The 20,027-nt window shown below is 47.5% G+C and overlaps 1 protein-coding gene across 6 annotated transcripts in view; it reads right to left on the bottom strand.

The window, feature by feature from the left end:
- Positions 1-20,027, bottom strand: part of ACSL6 (acyl-CoA synthetase long chain family member 6) — a 66,278-nt gene that overhangs the window by 16,066 nt on the left and 30,185 nt on the right. For 2 of the 6 annotated variants that reach the window (XM_060415603.1, XM_042250255.2), the window contains exons 10-17: positions 13,644-13,717; positions 11,905-11,961; positions 8,027-8,161; positions 7,310-7,444; positions 6,149-6,244; positions 4,643-4,715; positions 2,016-2,104; positions 1,193-1,309 (exon numbers count right to left, since the gene is read on the bottom strand). In XM_060415603.1, the coding sequence (XP_060271586.1) occupies positions 1,193-1,309; positions 2,016-2,104; positions 4,643-4,715; positions 6,149-6,244; positions 7,310-7,444; positions 8,027-8,161; positions 11,905-11,961; positions 13,644-13,717 (776 nt within the window). Of the gene's footprint in view, positions 1-1,192; positions 1,310-2,015; positions 2,105-4,642; positions 4,716-6,148; positions 6,245-7,309; positions 7,445-8,026; positions 8,162-11,769; positions 11,848-11,904; positions 11,983-13,643; positions 13,718-20,027 lie in introns of all 6 variants that reach the window. The other 4 variants (XM_012178143.4, XM_042250258.2, XM_027969951.3 and 1 more) reach the window with 3 other exon arrangements.

Genomic DNA, 20,027 nt, shown 5'->3' with positions numbered 1-20,027 from the left:
CTCAGCTTAGTGCAGCTACTACTCCTGCCCTGACTGTCCTTCTTGCTCTCCCCTCTCTTGGAACAGGACTTACATCCTGAGACTCAGAGCCAGTGGGTGCCTGTTCCTCTCTGCCTCTCCCCCAGGTGAGCATGGCCGTCATCTCATGCCCATCACACTGGGTTGGGAAGCGTCTAAAGATGCGTCTCTCTTCCCTGAGCAGAGTCTCTGGTCCTGGGTGCACGGTGGGGGCACATGCATGTCTGCTGCGGGAGTGAGGGTATCTCCCAGTGAAGTGCACAGTTCCAAGCAGGGGCAAATCAGCTCACCAGCCCCTGGAGGGCTCAACCACCACTAACCTGCCCGATAAACTCGACATCTCAGAACATCCACCCAAGGCCTTAGCAATTTCCCAGAGACACAGGAATGGTTTCCTAGGGTGGGCTGCAGCAGGTGGGGGCTCTTAGTTTCAGGGATGGAGCCTTTCTGTGGTCACAGCTTTCACCTAAGCATATCCTATGTGCCAGGTAGTGTGTCAAGGGCTTTACAGGTACACTGTAATCTCATTTCTTCCTTACAACATGACCACAGAGGTAAGCAATGTTATTACCCTCATTTTACAATTGATGGAATGAATCACCATAACTGGTTTTAACTAAAAGTTGGGGGCCACAGCTAAAGAATGCCACGTAACTTACTTTCTTATTCTACAAGTAAGTTAATACGAAGCCATGGGGAGGGATAAAGCTTTGTTCAAGGTCACCAGAGTAGCTGCTAGCAGAGACAAAAGAACCCTAGAATCCTCCTGCCCAGCTCCAAGCTTTTCATATCGCTCAGTGTCACCTCTCAGCTGGAGGCCAGTGTCCCAGGCCCTGCCTTTCTCAGGTCTCCTAGAGCTATGAACCCCTTGTTCCATGTATAGTACTTTATCCATCAGATTCCAGAGCACTGTCAGACTTCTAGGAAGCCACGTAAGGGTAGGCAGAGGGCCTCAAACTCCAGTTCTACGCTCCCCAAAGATCCCTGTCCCCTTCATCAGGAGGATGAAGGAAGCTTTGGGGGCAAGGTAAGGAAGAACTTCCCAGCTCCCTGCGGTTTTCTGGAATGACTGATTGTCGGGGTGGACATAAAGACTCCTGCCTCAGGCGTGAACCAGATGACACACACTCCTACCACCAGAATGTGTGGAGGTCCACGGTTCCAGCGTACGCACCGGCAGCCACTTCCCGATGTCTCCAGTGTGAAGCCAGCCGTCATCATCCAGGGCTTCCTTTGTCCTCTCTGGGTCTTTCAAGTAACCTTTGAACACATTTGGTCCTCTCACACATATCTGTAGGGACAAACACCTGGTTTTTCTCAGGATGCAGCAGAGGGAACCCTGATAGGAGGCTGTCACGAGGCATGTGTAGAAAAATGTACACTATCCCTCAGGAAATCCACTGCGGAAGCCACAGCGGTGGAAAGAGAGGACACAAATGGCCACCGGCATTCTCTCAAGCAGTGACTTCTCTGCTCTGGCTACCCCAGACCCGCCTCTGCCATCCCCTCTTCCTCAGGAACCCAGTGGCCTTTGGTATGTGCTGGATGGTGTCTCCCTGGAGACAGAAGGCTGGCTAATTCTGCCAGAGATGCCTGACACCCTGCCACATGACCAGGCACTCAGCACTCCCATCCACTCCCATGGGATCAGCAAGTGCAGGCAAGCTCTATCTACCCCATCTGGCCTGTCTCCAAATGGTCACGTTTCTGTTTGGACAGATACACAGCAGCAGGCCATGCCAGTTAAGAAAAAAAATGGATTAAAAAAAAGTTTAGCAATCCCAAATCTTATTTTAGATCAGCCCAGTCCCATCCTTGGGGGTTGGTTACTTCATAAACAGGAGAGGAAATGCTCAGTTTAGTTGGGCTTAAATTAATTAGGAATATGAAATGACTCTACACATAGAGTGAAAGGAAAATAATTCCATTTTTTTTTCCTTTTACTCCCTACATAATAAAGCATCCACAGACGTGAATGGCTAAACACTCAAGGTCACCTCTCCTTCTCCTTTGCTGGTCCAGTAGTTCAGTTCCTCAACGTCGACGAGCTTGATATGATTGCAGGGCAGAGGTGCCCCTACGTGTCCTAAAACACCAGAACAAAGAGGAATTTGTCAGTGTTCATTTCAATTTCAGCATTGAAGATGCTCTGTGCCATGTAAAAGCCCTCAGGTGGTCAAAGTGGGGAATTGTGGATGGAAAGCAACACACCTTTAGACAGGCATTTGTCACAAGCAAGCACTGATGATAAAGTTTTGGAGCAAGGTGAGGCCAACCAACCCCTGTGGGGCCTTTGTTCTACATCCGTCCAGTTGGACAGATTCACAGGGCCCAGATCGGAGGCTCACACGCACACCAACCACATAGTCAGGATTTTTTATATTAAGACATTTCCCCATTATTAGATCGTATCTTTTGGTTTTGTTTCAGTTCAGTTCATTTCAGTCACTTAGTCATATCCAACTCTTTGAGACCCCTGGATTGCAGCACACCAGGCTTCTTTGTTCATCACCAACTCCCGGAGCTTACTCAAACTCATGTCTATCGAGTGAGTCGGTGATGCCATCCAACCATCTCATCCTCTGTTGTCCCCTTTTCCCACCTTCAATCTTTCCCAGCAACAGGGTCTTTTCTAATGCGTCAGGTCTTCCCATCAGGTAGCCAAAGTACTGGAGTTTCAGCTTTAGCATCAGTCCTTCCAATGAATATTCAGGACTGATTTTCTTGAAGATTGACTGGTTGGATCTCCTTGCAGTCCAAGGGACTCTCAAGAGTCTTCTCCAATACCACAGTTCAAAAGGATCAATTCTTTGGTGCTCAGCTTTCTTTATAGTCCAACTCTCACATCCATTCATGACTACTTGAAAAACCATAGCTTTGACTAGATGGACCTTTGTTGGCAAAGTAACGTCTCTGCTTTTTAATACGCTGTCTAGGTTGGTCGTAACTTTTCTTCCAAGGAGCAACAATCTTTTAATTTCATGGTGGCAGTCACCATCTGCTGAGTTTTCCAAATTTGCTGGCATATTGCGTGCAGCACTTTCACAGCATCATCTTTAAGATTTGGAATAGCTCCACTGGAATTCCATCACCTCTACTAGCTTTGTTCTTTTGGTTCGAGCATCATAAAACGGTCATTATTGCTTTTCCCCCAGTCACAAAACTGTTGATTAATGTACATAATAATCATCTACAATTCTATTTCCTCCACCATCCCAAATAAGACTTTACATTTTCTTGGTCTTCTGTATTCCAATCACAAAACTACATCTAAGCTATGTTCTAATAACTGGTTGTTTTTGGCAAAGCAGAGGATTTTTATGCAGGTGCTGGCCAAGGTCCTGAAATAAAGTGAGCCATGAAAACAAAAGGAGGCTCTGCCACTTTCTCTTTTAAATGAGACGTTGTCAAATCTTTCATAGTATTGTACAAAGACAGCTATCGTCTCATACTCAATAAACTTTTATGTTTTTATGGTAAGGATGCCTAAAAAAGGTAAAACCTCCAAACTTTCACATGTGATAATGCAGAGGATATCACAAGAGGGAAGAAAGTGTCCAAAAGGAAGGGTACATATGTAAGCAATCATATAATATGGCATACTATATATAATATGGCATAACAAGAAAAAAGTAAATGAGCCAGAATCTCAGAATACAGTCCTTGTAGTAAATCTGCCAGTGGTAGGGAGACCAAAAACTTTGCATATAAGATATACTTTACTCAGCAGGAGTTTAAGGAGATAAAACTCAGAAAAAAAAAAAAAAAGCCTCTGTACCTCACTTGGCCGAATGTGATTTCAATTTAGAATCCACCTATCATGTTTCTTCTGACTGCCTCAAGGTGCTCAGAAAATGTTGCATTACTAAGCATGTTTCTTTCCTATGCACATCATTCCAAGTTTTCTAGTTACAGTTGAGCAAACTTAAGCATGAAGGGTAGCCCCAGGCTCACAGAGGAAGGTGGTATCTGGAAAGAGTCTTTTGACGAATATTTTTCATATTCTTCCAGTATCTGGTCTAAATTTGGTGATGGCCAATACATATATAGGCCAATACCTACAGCCTCCTCCTTGTCCTGAAAAGTAAGTCTCTTCTGAATGAGGGTGTGGGCAGTAGTTGCTCCTCTTTGAGGTTGCCACTGCCTTCTAGATGTTGCAGTCACAGGAGACCATAGTTCCAAAGAGCCTCTGAAATGGCCCTTCAAGAAATAGCACACTGGCTGCTATAAACTTGCCCCTCCCTCTTGGGTTATATCCAATTTGCAGCCTGCTTCCTTCATTCTAAAATGACTATAGGCTAGACTGTCATATTTAGAAATTATAAAATCCAATATATTGATATTATAGGTATTTTTCTATCCGGAGCTGTATTTTGTGATCTGTTACTTTTCTCTTAAAATGTGACTTCTAATTATCTATGGAAGAAATAGGAAAATACAAAAAAAAAAAAAGGAAGTACAAAAATATGTAACAAAAAAACCAGATCCATAATGCCACAACACAGACAAAACCACCATCAATGTTTTTCTTCTATTTCTTAAGTGCCCTTGTAAATTTATTCTCCAAGAGGAAGTTTTCAAGCTTGCTGTTCTAACTCGTTCCCACATCTCCAGCCCATCCTACCTGAGGTCCAGTCCCCAGGTGTGGTGAAGGTACATCCCGCCGTGCACTCAGTTTGGCCGTAACCTTCATAAACCTTCAAGCAAAACACAGAAACTGCTCTGTAGCTGTGCACCCTCCTACAGGTAACTGGCTGCCCTTTTCAGTCAGCTAACCTCCCACTGAGCATCTGGCTGCTCTTGGCGGAGGACAGTGCCCTGAAATTAGGCAACTCCAGGAGAAACTGGACACAGATAACAGGCATGGCTACTCTGCTTGGACCAGAGACACTTAGTAGATAAGGTTATGTGGTTTGGGATAAAGACTTCTATTTTCAACCACTCACTTTATTTTCAGTTTGAATAATACATAGTAAAGACAAACATTTTAAAATCCACTGGAGGTTTTCTTCTGTCTCTGTAAGATATTCCCCTTCAGAGCCCCATGTGCTGGCATGACTAGACCATGTAGGAGAGCTGCCTTTCGGAGAGGTCATTTCATGTTGCTGTATAACAGGAGGGTCAGTGTGAGAAGCCCATGGCTTCTTTTTTCCTTCCTTTTTTTTGTGTGTGTGGGGTGGGGAGGCTTGCAGGATCTTAGTTACCTGACCAGGTATCGAAACCAGGATCCCAGCAGTGAAAGCACTGAGTCCTAAACACAGGACTGCCAGGGAAATCTCAAGAAGCCCATGGCTTCTAAAGCATAAAATTTTAAGCATGCACATTTATGAAACAGATGTGCCTACTTTACTGACAACCCACCAGTCACAGCTATGTTACTATATAGTCTGCATAAGCCCGGAGAAGGCAATGGCAACCCACTCCAGTACTCTTGCCTGGAAAATCCCATGGACAGAGGAGCCTGGTAGGCTGCAGTCCATGGGGTTGCTAAGAGTCGGACATGACTGAGAGACTTCACTTTCACTTTTCACTTTCATGCATTGGAGAAAGAAATGGCAACCCACTCCAGTGTTCTTGCCTGGAGAATCCCAGGGACGGGGGAGCCTAGTGAGCTGCCGTCTATGGGATCGCACAGAGTCAGACACAACTGAAGCAACTTAGCAGCAGCAGCAGTTTGCATAAGTAGCAACTTAATAAACATTAATTGAATGGATAAATAAAGGAATGAATTTTTTTAGCAATGACAAACTCTATGCAATCAAATAAAAGCACACAAATGAACTTTTATCCCCCTCGCCAATGCTCCTTCTCTGGGCTGGGGGACAGTCTGCAGACTGGAGAATGCAGAGATGCCAGTACAGGTGTGGGACAGATTCTCCAGCACATTGATGATCCATGTAGTTTTCTCCCAGAGTGGATACACACCTAGGCTTTCTACAATGTCACAAGGCTACTTTGGCTTTCAGTGACCCATAGGCTTTTTACATCTTCAAAGCAGGGGGCTTTTACCCCACAAAAATCTTGCCCCTAGGATATTTCTCCATACAGAAGAGGGAACAATGGGTTCCCTGCCCTGTCCTAATGTACACCCCACTGCCCCCAGGGAAGGCCACATAAAGGCAATCAATACCTGGCAGCCCAGAGCTGCCCGGAGGAATCCCAGGACGGTTGGTGATGCGGGGGCTGCTCCAGTAACAATCATCCTCACGCACCCACCAAGACTGGCCTGTGGGGAGAGAGAAAAACATGCCAGAGTCTGTGCTGCTACAGATGACACGCAGCTCACCTGGATCTCACTTAACGAAAACACATCACATTTGCACCCTAACCTGGACACTGAGGTTAGGATCAGAGAGGCAGCCTGAGGTTGTACAACCCAAGAGCTGAGGTGAGGAAGGCCTTCTTCCAAATGAATCAATCCAAATGGCTTTGCAACCCAAGCCACAGTATGGCTGGCTATCTCTTTTATGTATTTTGAGACATGAGCCATTAATCTGTGTGGCATTCTGTAATTTTGGTTCTCCCTTTCTTAAAATACACAGCTGTTCCCTCACTCTCTCACTGTTTGCCAGCATCCAAAACAACTACTTAGGACAATTTCTTCCCACTTGAACCTTAATGGCATGGCCTTTTTTTTAAAATTTCTAAATCAATGCCATGAGCTATTCACCTATGCACAGCGGAGGACAATGAATTCTTTAAGCACTTTGTTTCTGTAAGTTGAGCCAAGAGATTTTAAATATTCATTTTCATAGCTAAAAATATAGTAGTAAGGAAAAATGAGTAATGCTCACTCCTCTAATTAACTACCAATTCTTTGTGTAATGCAGAGCTTTACAACTTTAGTGGGGATACAGGACTGAGTAGTTCATATACGGCTTGGTTTGGGAGAAGTTGCAGGGATGGGAAACAGGGAGGGAAAGGAAGATTCTTGGTCATCATGCTAGAGCCTTGTGCTGCTTGGAAAGGCACCGTGGCCAAGGTTACAGGGAGGGGGCAAGAGAATCCTCAGGTCCCAGGAGTTCCCTGGTGAACCCGACTACCTACGGGCAAAGTTGTCATACTGCCTACAGAAGTCGAGGAACTCACTTTCCAAGAATTCACTCCAAGAATTCTTGCTGGTTGCCTCAGGCAAATATAACGCAACTCTAAAAAAACGAAAGTGAGTCCTTTAAAATTTCAATGGCAGCTGAAGCTTTGATTCACTGGGCTAGAACTTCTCCAGTTCTTCTATACGGTCACCCCCTGGACACTTGGGTGCCGCTCCATCATCACTTGTTCATTTTCTCACCTGAACCTTATTAAAGAAGAGTTCATCCCAGATACTATCATTCCTGATGATTCCACTCCGGACCTCGGCCTGCTTACGCTTTGCTGCAAATTCCAGGAGCCAGCGCTTTAATGGGGTGTCTGCCTGGCTGAAGATCTGAGGAACAGAAGTTGGGAACAGCTGTAAGGACTACATACCCCACCTCGAGACACATTCCCAGGAAGAAAGCTCAGACCGGTCAGCAGAGAAGCCACCACTATTTTTGGCCCTGCACGTGAAAGTATTAATCAGTCAGTCATGTCCAACTCTTCGTGACCCTGTGGACTGTAGCCCACCAGGCTCCTCTATCCATGGAATTCTCCAGGCAAGAATACTGGAGTGGGTTGCCATTCCCTTCTCCGGCGGATCTTCACAACCCAGGGATGGAACACACGTCTCCCGCATTGCAGGCAGACTTTACCAACTGAGCTACCAGAGAAGCAGGGGCTTCACTGAATGTGTGACATCCAGTTCAAGGTTAACACTACCAAGGCCCAGGCACACAGCTGAGAAAGAAGCTTCCTCCCCCTCAAAATCTCCCAGCCAGGGTTTTGGAGAGCAGGAAGAAAACAGAAGAACGGGTGGGAGTCAGGAAATACGAGAGGAGGCGACTTTCAGGACCTGGGGTTAGAGGTGTACAAAGCCTGCCTGGGGCTCCAGCCTCTGTCCGAACAAGCAAAGACACCCCATGAGGCTCACCTTGTCGTACATGCGGTTCAGCAGTCGGGGGACCACTGGGAAGATGGTGGGGCACAGGGCCTTCATGTCATCTGAGAGGAGGCGGATGTCTCCCTGGAAGAAGCCAACGCGCCCTCCATGGCAGTAGACGACGGACTGGAGGAAGAGGACAGGGAGGAAGGAGTCCCTCAGGGCGGTCACTCCTGGGAGCAGTCCAGAGCTGTCCAAAGCTGTCCATACGGAGGCACCTGTGACCCCCAAAGCCAGCTCTGGCTACTGCCACAGGACACTGAAGAAAGCCATCTGAGGTGAAATATCGCCCTCCACAGCTCCCCACCTCCCCAGAAAGTCCCACTCAGACATGAAGCGAAGCAGGAGACAGGGTGGAATCCTGAGCCTTTGGGGGATGCCAGAGCAGCCAGACTCACTGGTGGCTGCCCCTTCGTGCTCACTCCCAAAGCCTGGACAGTGGCTCCATGGGGACTCAGTCCCTGAGCTGTACTGCCTCATCAGTGTGTCTGCTCCAGGTCTTAAGGGTGTCTGCGCACTTCCCCAGGGACACCTCGGCAACTCTGGAAGGGTCTGCAGTACCCACGAGTACTGGGGATGCTGCTGATGTTGTTGGCTAAGGGAGGCCAAGGTGGAGCCTGACTGGTTGCTAATGGCACTAGGAATATGCCAAGGGCTCCTTCCTTTCATATTCATAGCAATTATGTAAGGGAGACAGAATTCTTATCAGTTTTACAGATGAGGAATGCAAAGGCCTCAGAGGTAAAGGGATTTGCCCAGAGCCACAAGTGATAATTGCTGGCACTGGAATCCAGGTATGAAAAGCTGGAAAGCCCTCCCTAGTAGACCAGATCTCCCCCAAGGCCAAATGGGAGAGGCTTAGGAGATAATGCTTCTGCTGCACCCAGAAGTAGGGCAAAGGCTAACAGAGTTTTGCCAAAAGAACACACTGGTCACAGCAAACACCCTCTTCCAACAACACAAGAGACAACTCTACACGTGGACATCACCAGATGGTCAATATCGAAATCAGGCAGATTCTATTCCTTGCAGCCGAAGATGGAGAAGCTCTATATAGTCAGCAAAAATAGGACTGGGTGCCGACTGTGGCTCAGATCATGAACTCCTTATTGCAAAATTCAGACTTAAATTGAAGAAACTAGGGTAAAGCACTAGACCATTCAGGTAAGATCTAAATCAAATCCCTCACAATTATACAGTAGAAGTGACAAATCGATTCAAGGGATTAGATCTGACAAAGTGCCTGAAGAACTATAGAGGGAGGTTCATAACATTGTACAGGAGGCAGTGATCAAGACCATCCCCAGGAAAAAGAAATACAAAAAGGCAAAATGGTTGTAGGCAGAGGCCTTACAAGTAGCTGAGAAAAGAAGAGAAGCTAAAAGCAAAGGAGAACAGGAAAGTTATACCCATTTGAATGCAGATTTCCAAAGAATAGCAAGGAGAATAAGAAAGCCTTCCTCGGTGATCAATGCAAGGAAATGGAGGAAAACAATAGAATGGGAAAGACTAGAGATATCTTCAAGAAAATTATAGATACCAAGGGAACATTTCACACAAAGATGGGCACAATAAAAGACAAAATGGTATGGACCTAACAGAAGCAGAAGATACTAAGAAGAGGTGGCAAGAATACACAGAAGAACTGTACAAAAAAGAGCTTCGTGATCCAGATAACCACAATTGTGTGATGACTCACCTAGAGCCAGACATCCTGGAATGTGAAGTCAAGTGGGCCTTAGGAAGCATCACTATGAACAAAGCTAGTGGAGGTGATGGAATTCCAGTTAAGCTATTTCAAATCCTAAAAGATGTTGCTGTTAAAGTGCTGGATTCAATATGCCAGCAAATTTGGAAAACTCAGCGGTGGCCACAGGACTGGAAAAGGTCAGTTTTCATTCCAATCCCAAAGAAGGGCAATGCCAAAGAATGCTCAAACTACCACTCAATTGTACTCATCTCACAGGCTAGCAAAGTAATGCTCAAAATTCTCCAAGCCAGGCTTCAACAATACATGAACCGTGAACTTCCAGATGTTCAAGCTGGTTTTAGAAAAGGCAGAGGAACCAGAGATCAAATTGCCAACATCTGCTGGATCACTGAAAAAGCAAGAGAGTTCCAGAAAAACATCTATGTCTGCTTTATTGACTACGCCAAAGCCTTTGACTGGGTGGATCACAATAAACTGTGGAAAATTCTGAGAGAGATGGGAATACCAAACCACCTGACCTGCCTCCTGAGATATCTGTATGCAGGTCAAGAAGCAACAGTTAGAACTGGACATGGAACAACAGACTGGTTCCAAATTGGGAAAGGAGTACATCAAGGCTGTATATTGTCACCCTGCTTATTTAACTTATATGCAGAGTACATCATGTGAAATGCCAGGCTGGATGAAGCACAAGGTGGAATCAAGATTGCTGGGAGAAATATCAATAATCTCAGATACACAGATGACACCACCCTCATGGCAGAAAGTGAAGAGGAACTGAAGAGCTTCTTGAGGAAAGTGAAAGGAGAGTGACAAAGCTGGCTTAAAACTCAACATTCAGAAAACTAAGATCATGGCATCTGGTCCCATCACTTCATGGCAAATAGATGGGGAAACAATGGAAACAGTGAGAAACTTTATTTGGGGGGGCTCCAAAATCACTGCAGATGGGGACTGCAGCCTTGAAATTAAAAGACGCTTACTCCTTGGAAGGAAAGTTATGACCAACCTAGACAGCATATTAAAAAGCAGAGACATTACTTTGCCGACAAAGGTCATCTAGTCAAAGCCATGGTGTTTCCAGTGGTCATGTATGGACGTGAGAACTGGACTTTAAAGAAAGCTGAGCGCCGAAGAATTGATGCCTTTGTACTGTGGTGTTGGAGAAGACTCTTGAGAGTCCCTGGGACTGCAAGGAGATCAAACCAGTCAAACTCAAGGAAATCAGTCCTCCTGAATATTCATTGGAATGACTGATGCTAAAGCTGAAGCTCCAATACTTTGGCCACCTGATGTGAACAGCTGACTCATTAGAAAAGACCCTGATGGTGGGAAAGATTGAGAGCAGGAGGAGAAGGGGACGACAAGAGGATGCGATGGCTGGATGGCATCACTGACTCAACAGACGTAAGTTTGAGCAAGCTCCGAGAGTTCATGATGGACAGGGAAGCCTGGCGTGCTGCAGTCCATGGGGTTGCAAAAGTCGGCCATGACTGAGCAACTGAAGTGACTGACTGACTAGGAGATAATGTATGCCAAGGCTGGTTCCTTAGGTGACACACACAGATGTTTCTCTGTCCCCAGGAGGTCTGTCCTAGTGCTCAATCACAATGGCAGTGCCATCTATAGCCTGAGGGGCTGTGAGAGTTTGATTCCCCAACTTTACTGTCTTGTTTTCTGTTTTAGAGTTTGCGAGTGATGGAAGATACAAAATATAGGTGTGTTGGCCACAAACGGAGTCACACTGCACAGAGGTTGACCACTAAAGCACTCCTGCAGAGCAGCAATGCTCTCTGAGCAGATGCCATCAGCTGGGACCTCTCTCAGCCAAGGGGTGTCCACAGGTGGGGCAGGCAGGTCCCCAGAGAGACAGGTCGAGGGGCCACGGTCCTCTGACCCCTTGTGGCACCTTCCAAAGACAGGCCAGTTTAGTTCTATTTCACGCTGCCACTGACAAAGCGACACCCTGCTAGGGTTGCGGGTTCAGGGCACAGATTGTGCCTCCCTGAAGCCAGGGCCTTACCTGTACCATTCGCTCAAACATGTGTGCTAAAGGCAAATAGGAAATGTGTACATCCGCACAAGTGGGAGACCACTGACTCTGTAAGAAAACAGAAGGAGCCCAGGCAAGGCCCGGTCAGTCAGGCGGGCGTCTTACCTGGATGACTCTCTCAAACATGTGAGCCAGAGGCAGGAAGGAGATGAGCACATCGTCCTGTCTCGGAAAGATCACTTTCTGCAGGTGCCGGGCATGGGAGACAGAAAGGAAAGAAACACTGACAGGAAGACAACAAGAGAGTCATAAAACAATAAAGAGAAAATGACCTGGAGGGGCACAAAGGAAGAGGGGGAGGGCTGGGTGGGGGAGGGGGAGAAGAGACAGAGGAGAGACAGAGAGAGAGAAGTGAGAAGGGGGAGGGTGAAAGGAAGACAGAAGGCGCAGAAGGAAAAGTGGGAGAGAGGGCAGCATAGGAAGCCGAGCGTTAGGTCGAAGCGCCAGTGGCTCTAGGTTATCTGCAGAAGCAAGGAGCCAGGTGAAGCACACGTAAGCCAGCAGAGTCAGCTGCGCAGGGGAGTCTCCCCCGGGAGGGCCTGCACCTCACACACAGTCTTCCTGCCACTGAGGGCACCTCCCCCTCCCCACAGCTGCAGGGGCTGCCTCCACCCCACTTCCCCTGCATCCCTGGGCCACCTGGATAGGGATTCAGAGGGTCTCAGCCTGTCGGCACTTTCCAGTCCTTCTTGGAGAAAGGGGCCCAGAGAACCCTAGGTCTGTGCCTACGAGGGCTGGGGACAGAGGTGTGGCGGGTGGAGCCAGGCCTCAGAAGCCACAGCCTGAGAACAGGGCTTCACAGGGGATGCCAGAGCAGGATCCCCCCTCTCTGGGCCAGGTCTGACCTCAGGGACAGGAGCTGCCCTGGTCAGGGGGCTGTGCTCAGGGACGAGCTCTCCTGGGCTGACTTCCCTGCTCTCTGCCCCTTTTCAGAGGTCCTCAGTCTCCTGCGCTGGCTTTCGGACGAGTCTGGACAAGCCCTGGGAAACTTGCTCCTGGCTCCTGGCCTGGGCTCAGCTACCAACAATCTCTCAGTTTCCTACCAAGATGTAGGAACTTTCCTACTATTTGGGCATATGCTCCATAATGCCATCTGGCATAAATATGGATAGCGGTTTTCTCTACAGTGGAGAAAAAGCTTAATTTATATGAAAACGTTATGTCCCTTCCTCCTTAAGGAAACTGTAGGACGTTCAGATACTCACCACTTGTGGTAAAAGGTCCTTCCTTCTTAGCTGGTTAAAAATGCTACCATGCTTTTGTCAGGCCAAGATATCAAGCTTTTTTAATTTTAGATTTACCTTTTTTAGTACAGCCTTATAAATTAGCAGTTGCCGTTGTTTCTCAGACTCTAGTAGTCCTTAAACACAAAATGATTGAATTAAACCCTGACTTACTTGGAAAAACATACTTTTTAGATAAAGGTATACATTACCCACTCCAGTACTCTTGCCTAGAAAATCCCATGGATGGAGGAGGCTGGTAGGCTAGAGTCCGTGAGGTCGCAAAGAGTCAGACATGACTGAGCGACTTCACTTCATACATTAAACCACAGGTATCTCAATTTTTGAAGTTAAAAATGGAAAACAGTTTTCCATGTTTTTTCTTTCTGGGATCTCAGCACTATTAGAAATCAACTGAATATTTACCAGGTATGGATCATTTCAGTGTTTGTGGTTCGAAGTATCTGTGAAAGTGGGCTTGCTCTAATGAAAACAGAAACTCCTGCCTGGGAAAGGCAGCCTAGATTATATCAGGGGAAAAAAAAGAGAGCACAAAAAAAAGCCTCTGAGGCTTGAGGGTGACCTTGAGAGTAAACCTGTATTAGAGTCTACTTTATTCACCTCTGTCACTTTCAGAAAGCCTGAGAAATCAGCCACCACGTTCCCATGGGTGAGCATCGCACCTTTCGGGTTCCCTGAAAGGAGAGAGCAAGAAGGAAAATTAGTTGGAAGCTCATCAGCCACTCCTTGAGAAAAGTGCCCGAGTCGTCAGTCCCAGACACCCAGTGCTGTCCACGCAAACCTCTGGCCTTCGTCCACAGCCACCATCAGAGTCCCACACAGATGAATGCTGTGAAGGACCACGATTCTGCAGACACTCAAAGCTCACCCACCTTGAGGCTCCCAGCGGCTTGATACCCCAGAAGGCAGGGGACACGGCGCACAGGAGGGGTGCCTCGAGGCTTGATGGGCTGGCCCGTGCCTTCCCTTCTGCCTTCCTCAGGGAACACAGGCTCTTGGCCCCCAGTCTCCTCAGGCATATCCCCAGGAACCCACGCTGCTCTCTGGGCCTGTGCTGTTCCAGCCTCCAGCTGCCAACTGTGCTGGCAGAGGGCTTCCCCGCTGTAACTGACACCCGGAAAGGCCCCAGTCCAGGCCAGGCTGGAGGCCCGGACTGCTGGGAGAGCCCTCCCATTTCTCATTGGCAGAGAAGGGACACGGGTGTTCGTGCTCTGTCTTGACACGACCTTCCACTGCTGCACCTGCGGAAGCCGGGGGCTGCCTGGATGGCTCAGAGGCCAAGGAGGGACAGAAGACACAGCAGGCTGTGGAGGGAGGCCACTGGTTACCACGCCCTGTGAGGGCGGACACGCACTGCTGGTGCTCCAGGACAGACCTGACCAGGCTCGAATCCTGGCCTTGCCCCTCACTGCCAGCACAACACTGGCAGGTTGCTTTCCCTTTCTCAGCTTCCTAACCTGTAAAATGGGGCTTATCTAAGTTCTGAGGACCTAGCCAGGTACAAAAGATATTAAATTACAAGTTTCCACTGAGGCAGGAGATACACGATCTGTTAAACTCCAAAAGTGATGGGTCAGACCATGTGCAGAATTTATCCCCCAAATACCAAATAAACTAAAATGTTAAGTTTTCAACCCTCACCCAGAAAAGAGGTAATAAAAGGGCTGAGTTGAGGTTAAAAGAGTATTGCAGTAAATGCCACTGAACTGTTCACTTTAAAAAGGTTAATTTTATGCTATGTGAATTTCACTTCAATAAGAGAGAGAGAATATGAATGAACGAGGGAGAATTTGTGAGGATTTCTTCGGAGAGCTGTTGAGTCCTATAGCTCATCAAAAGGGAAGGAATGATGGGTCCTCTCTCCCAACTGCAGTCTGAAACCCACGCTAACTCAGGCCCTAATGAGACTATTTGAAAAGCACAATCATGTTCCCTACAGCTTGGGGTTCCCAATAAGAAAGGTGAAGACGGCTGTGGCTGAAAATCAGATAATAAATCCCAGAAACTGAACACGGAGTCTACAGCAGGAACATCAGGTGGTGATGGGAATGGTGTCTTAAAAAGGAATCTTACCTGAAGGCCAGTACCCGCCCTCCAATCAGAGGGGCAGTAAAGTATATACCAGCAACAGAAGTGGTGTGAAGCGGGGAGCAAACAGCCAAAGGAAGGGCACTGCCTGTTTCAACAAACCTCCTAAAAGTATCCATGAAACAACAGACTGAATTGTAAACATCTGCCCAAAGCCATTCTCCCTCCCTACTTTCATCTGGTGGGAGAGGGCAGAAAACTTTATCAGCCAGTGGAGGAAGGGGAGGACCACCAGGTAGGAAGGCATGAGCTCATACCTTTCCCACCCAGCCTGCAGCCAGCCCTGGCCTGGGTTGGGAAATCTCAAATGAAGTGGACACATTCATATTTTGGACCTACGCTTGTAACTCTGAATTAAGACTGAGTTTGTGACTTACAACGCCCATGGGACTCACCTGAGAGGGACCAGAAAAGGCATGGATGCCTAAGTTTTATCCCAGGGGCAGACAAAGAGCTATCGCCACCAAGCAATTGTAAAAGAACAGATGGAGAGAAAAATAAAGTTGCTCTCACAATTAGAATCTGTGAGGCTCACCCTATTGGTGACCTGTTTGTCAATAATGGCATCACCTCTGTCTGACCAAGATGTGGTGTGTTTTAACATGTGATCGGGCACCTACATCCATATTGCAAGTCACAGAGGTGATTCTGGGGACACAGAAAGTTACAGGACTGAGAAAACATTATTTTCTAATAGGTGGCCATTGAAATACCCTCCTTTTGTTTACTGATTCTCTTTCTTTCATCCAAGCATCTTTCCTCAAACCCAAGCCCTTATTAAGAAATTTCCCTGAATTGTCTCTTATGTACAAATCACAGAAGAGTCTCTGGGCCCACAAACAATTCTGAGAGTATCATCTAGAAATTTTCACCTGTGGAGTCACAAATTCTGGATTTTTTCTAAGGAACACCTCCAAAATACCAAGTATGAAATCGGAACTGTCACAAAATATGATACTATGCTACACAGCTTTAGACCTGCTAGACTGGATAATTTGCTCACATCTAATAATAATCTCAGTGGAGAGTTTGAGAATTTCAAGAGAAATTTGTCTAAAGGCTCCATTCAGTACAGGCCAGAATACACACAATGGTAGCAGTTACTCAATTCTGCTTAGTTGGACATGCCCCTTTCCTCTTCAACATGATAAGAAAAGCTTACAGCTTTAAGAAACAAATGTTTTCTTGTAGATATAAATGAAATTTTACAAACTTCCAGTGAGTTGCAGAATTTTAAAATATTCCTTAAGAAATGCTCAAATTATTTCCTCAAGTCCTCTCTAGATGTGGCCCCAGAGGATAAAGGAGAGGTAAACACTGACAACAAATCCTGGGAGAAGACTCCAAGATCTGAGTTGGGAGGTGAGAGGTGAGCCTTCGGAAAGGCTCTGCTTGCTTCTCTGATTCAGGACAAGGACACATCCCTGGTAGCATTTGTTTTAAATGTGATACGGAAATGTTTCCAACTTGCTCACATGGAGGAACGGTGGGGTAAGCATTCCCAGCTAGACCTATGTGCAATCAAAGTTGCAAAATCATGTCCTCTGGTTATCTCCTTTCCTGGTGCAACATCAGTGACACGGGGGGCTATCCAGGCCCTCACGTCTTGGCAGAACGAGACCTGTGGCCCATTTCCCACCTTGTACTTATAAACTCGCCATCCTTGCACTTCATTTTCTCTCCAGCTGCTGAAGGAAGAAAACTCTCTGAGTTTCAGATTCTGCCAACAGCATTTTGGCTTGAGCCAGTGCTCCTGGGTGGGCCACCCATGGCTGGCGAGCAGAAGGGCATTTCACTGGGTGAAGATCTGCCCTGGATGGATGCTGGTCCTGAGATGCAGCAGCTGTGGGATGAAGCTGAGCTCAAGGTCTCTCCTCTAGGAATGGATGGGAGAGGGACTGGGAGCAGTGTCGGGTCCTCTGGCTGGGGGCTCCTCCGGCCCTTTTTTTCTGCTTTCACACAACAGTGGGTTACGAAAGATACCACTGACAGAAGTGCTTTAGAAGTTGTATAACACAGATAAGAGTGTTCATCTCCCTGCTAAAGGTTCCCAAATCTTTTTAAGAATTGAGTCTTACTTTCATCAACCCCACATTCACCGATTTTTTTAAACATCAGACTCGAGGACTAGCAGGAATACAAATAATAACTGTAACAGCAGGCAATCACTGAACACCAGTGTGGGCACTGTGCTAGGCATTTCATACATGGTAGCTCAGTTATTTCTTGGGACAAGTCTATGCTATAGGTATCAGATGTATTCATTTCCTACCCAAGGAAACTGAGGCCTAACAGAGCTTAAGAAACTCCCCTAAAGCTGCACAGCACAAGTGCCATGATGTAATCTTAGCCCTGTGGTCACACAAATCGTGAATGGGATGGTGCAAAAAGCAAAAGTCAAGGTGAGCCTTTGCCCAGAGAGCCCACCCCTGAGCAGGCACAGCTGTAGGACCGACGGACACTTAATGCACTAGGCTAAATGACAGGCTTCCCTGGGCATCCTCAGCTGGAACAGAGGGGATACTCCAGTTCCACGGCCTCTACCTCCTCCTCAGCCTCCCAGCCCCGCTGCCACCACTAAGAACTAACCTGGCATGCTGAGACCCTTTCCTATGACTCCAGACATGTAATGCTCCCCAGTCTCCCCTCCCTCCCAAGGTGGACTCCAGGGTCCCTCACCCCAGCCACTCTCTCCCGCCAAGTCCTTCAGTGCCCAGGCGTCCCCTGGAGGACCCCACTCAGGTAACCCCACCGAGTCAATCCAGCTGCCCACCTTTTCCACTCCTCCCACAATGTGACCCCAGAGGTTCACGGTCTCCAGCCCCAGAGAGGTGTGTTCCTCACAGAAACTCACATGGCGCCCCCTAAGACTCTGGTCCATTCACGACACACAGCACCCTCAGGCAGGACCCTGACTCCTCCACGGAGGAGGTCTCCCAGCCTCCTGGCCTCCCAGAAGCCTTTCTTCCTCCTTTTGTTCCCCCCAAGGTAGGTATCTCTCTACAGTACTTAGAAGCTGCTCTCTCCCCCGACCCAAAGAAGAGCTTTGGGGGCTTTGCTCCACTGAGCTTCACCTCCCTTTCTCTGTCTCCGGCGGCACTCTCCCAACTGCTCAGAACATTTTCAGCTATTTCCGGGAAAACAACAAAAGCCCCACCTTCCCTGAACCCCATGGCTTCCACCAGCTGCCACTCTGTTCGCTGTCATCCCTTCACAGCTGATCTTTTTAAAAAAAAATAAACTCTCAGTTCCAATATAACATACACATGGTAAAGTGCCCAAATACATACACAGTTCAGTAGATTTTTTTTCAAAGTGAAAAAAATTATCCAGGTACTAGTTATCTGGGTACAAGTTATCCAGCCAACTAGTACCCAGATCAAGAAACAGAACATCACCAGCTTTCCACGGCAGCAGAATCCCAGGAGGCAACCACAATCCTTGACTTTGGAAACCAGAGAATCCTTTACTGTGCTTTGTCATTTAATATAAAAGAAATCATACAATATTTTGTCTTTTTTCTTTCACTTGAGTTGTGACTTCCTATGTGTAGATATACCATCCTATTGCTGACAGGCATTTTAAGTTGTTTCCAGATTTCAACTTCTCACGTTTGTGTTGCTAGGAACATTGTGGAGCATGCCTCCGGGTGACACAGCCACGGCTCTTGAAAGAATTGTCCACACCTGCTGAACTGACATCCTCCTGTCTCACCCACTCCTCGCGCCGTCACCATCAGCTCCTGCGCCCAGCGCTGCCCCCACCACACGGGCAACAGCAGGCGCTCTGCGGCAGCATCCCGTGGGCACAGCTGAGCCACCCGACCACGCTGGCAGCTTCTATCCTCCTCTGGCCTCCTGGGCTGCTTCTGCACAGCTTTGATTTGGAACTCTGACCCCCATCACTCCTCTCCTGTCAGTGTTCCCACCCCCGCAACCAGACCCCTCTCTCCCTCGCAGAAACATTTTCCTTCTTGCTGCTGGTCCTCTCTGCACATGCTGTTCCCTCTCCATCCCTCTCTTCTCCTCCAGCCACCAGTCCTTCAAGACTCTGCTTAGACCTGGAGTCCTTTCCATCCTGCTGTGCTGACCTCTGGGCGGCCTAGCACTCCATGCACCCTGGGACACAGGCCCTCAAGGCAGAGAACTGCCTCAAGACGTGAGCCGTGAACCCATGAGGGCAGGGCGGTGTCTTCTCCATCCCTGTGTTCTTGGCCTCTAACACCAGGTCTGATGCAAAGTGGTAACTGAGCTGAATGAATGAATCCACATACATCAGAAAAGGACTGCTAAAGACCCACAGACTAACAAGGACATGTTTTAAAAAACCACTGTATTTTCTTCTCTGGGAAGACAGCGTACATGAACCCATAAGGATACATCTGCACTATCATTCATGGGGCCCAAGTCCCCAGATTAGGCTACGTTATGCCCACGGAGTATACAAAAGTATCTTTCATTTGGGAAAGGCAGTTCAATCTCATCCAGCTAACACTTACTCTGAAATGAACAACCAACGATGCCGGGAGCCAGCATGGGAGATCCCACTCATGACAAGGTCATGCGGAGAGACCTGATGGGGCAAGGTGAGTCAGGTCTCAAGGGGGCCTCTGCCTGAGCATCTACCCCGAAACCAAAATCTGGCTGTTTACTGTCTGCTATACTATACTCTTCTGACATTACAGGGGGCCAGCCCCGACCACCTTTCTCTGGAAAAAGTTAACTTAGAGCTCCAACTGGTCTCCTGCATATGAAAGGAGTGTCTCAGCTCAAATCCCTCTGATGGCTCTCTAACTTGCCTGACAGTTAGAGACTTTTAGAACTTGTGATTGTTTAGAGCCCCCCAACTGCAAGAGGCACGAAGCTTAAAACATCTTAAAGATATAGAGCCTTTTCT

The sequence above is a fragment of the Ovis aries genome, chromosome 5, assembly GCF_016772045.2.
Source record: "Ovis aries strain OAR_USU_Benz2616 breed Rambouillet chromosome 5, ARS-UI_Ramb_v3.0, whole genome shotgun sequence".
In the NCBI taxonomy this organism is placed as follows: Eukaryota; Metazoa; Chordata; class Mammalia; order Artiodactyla; family Bovidae; genus Ovis; species Ovis aries.
The sequence above is the reverse complement of the archived record's forward strand: the minus strand, read 5'-3'. Positions and strand labels throughout refer to the sequence as shown.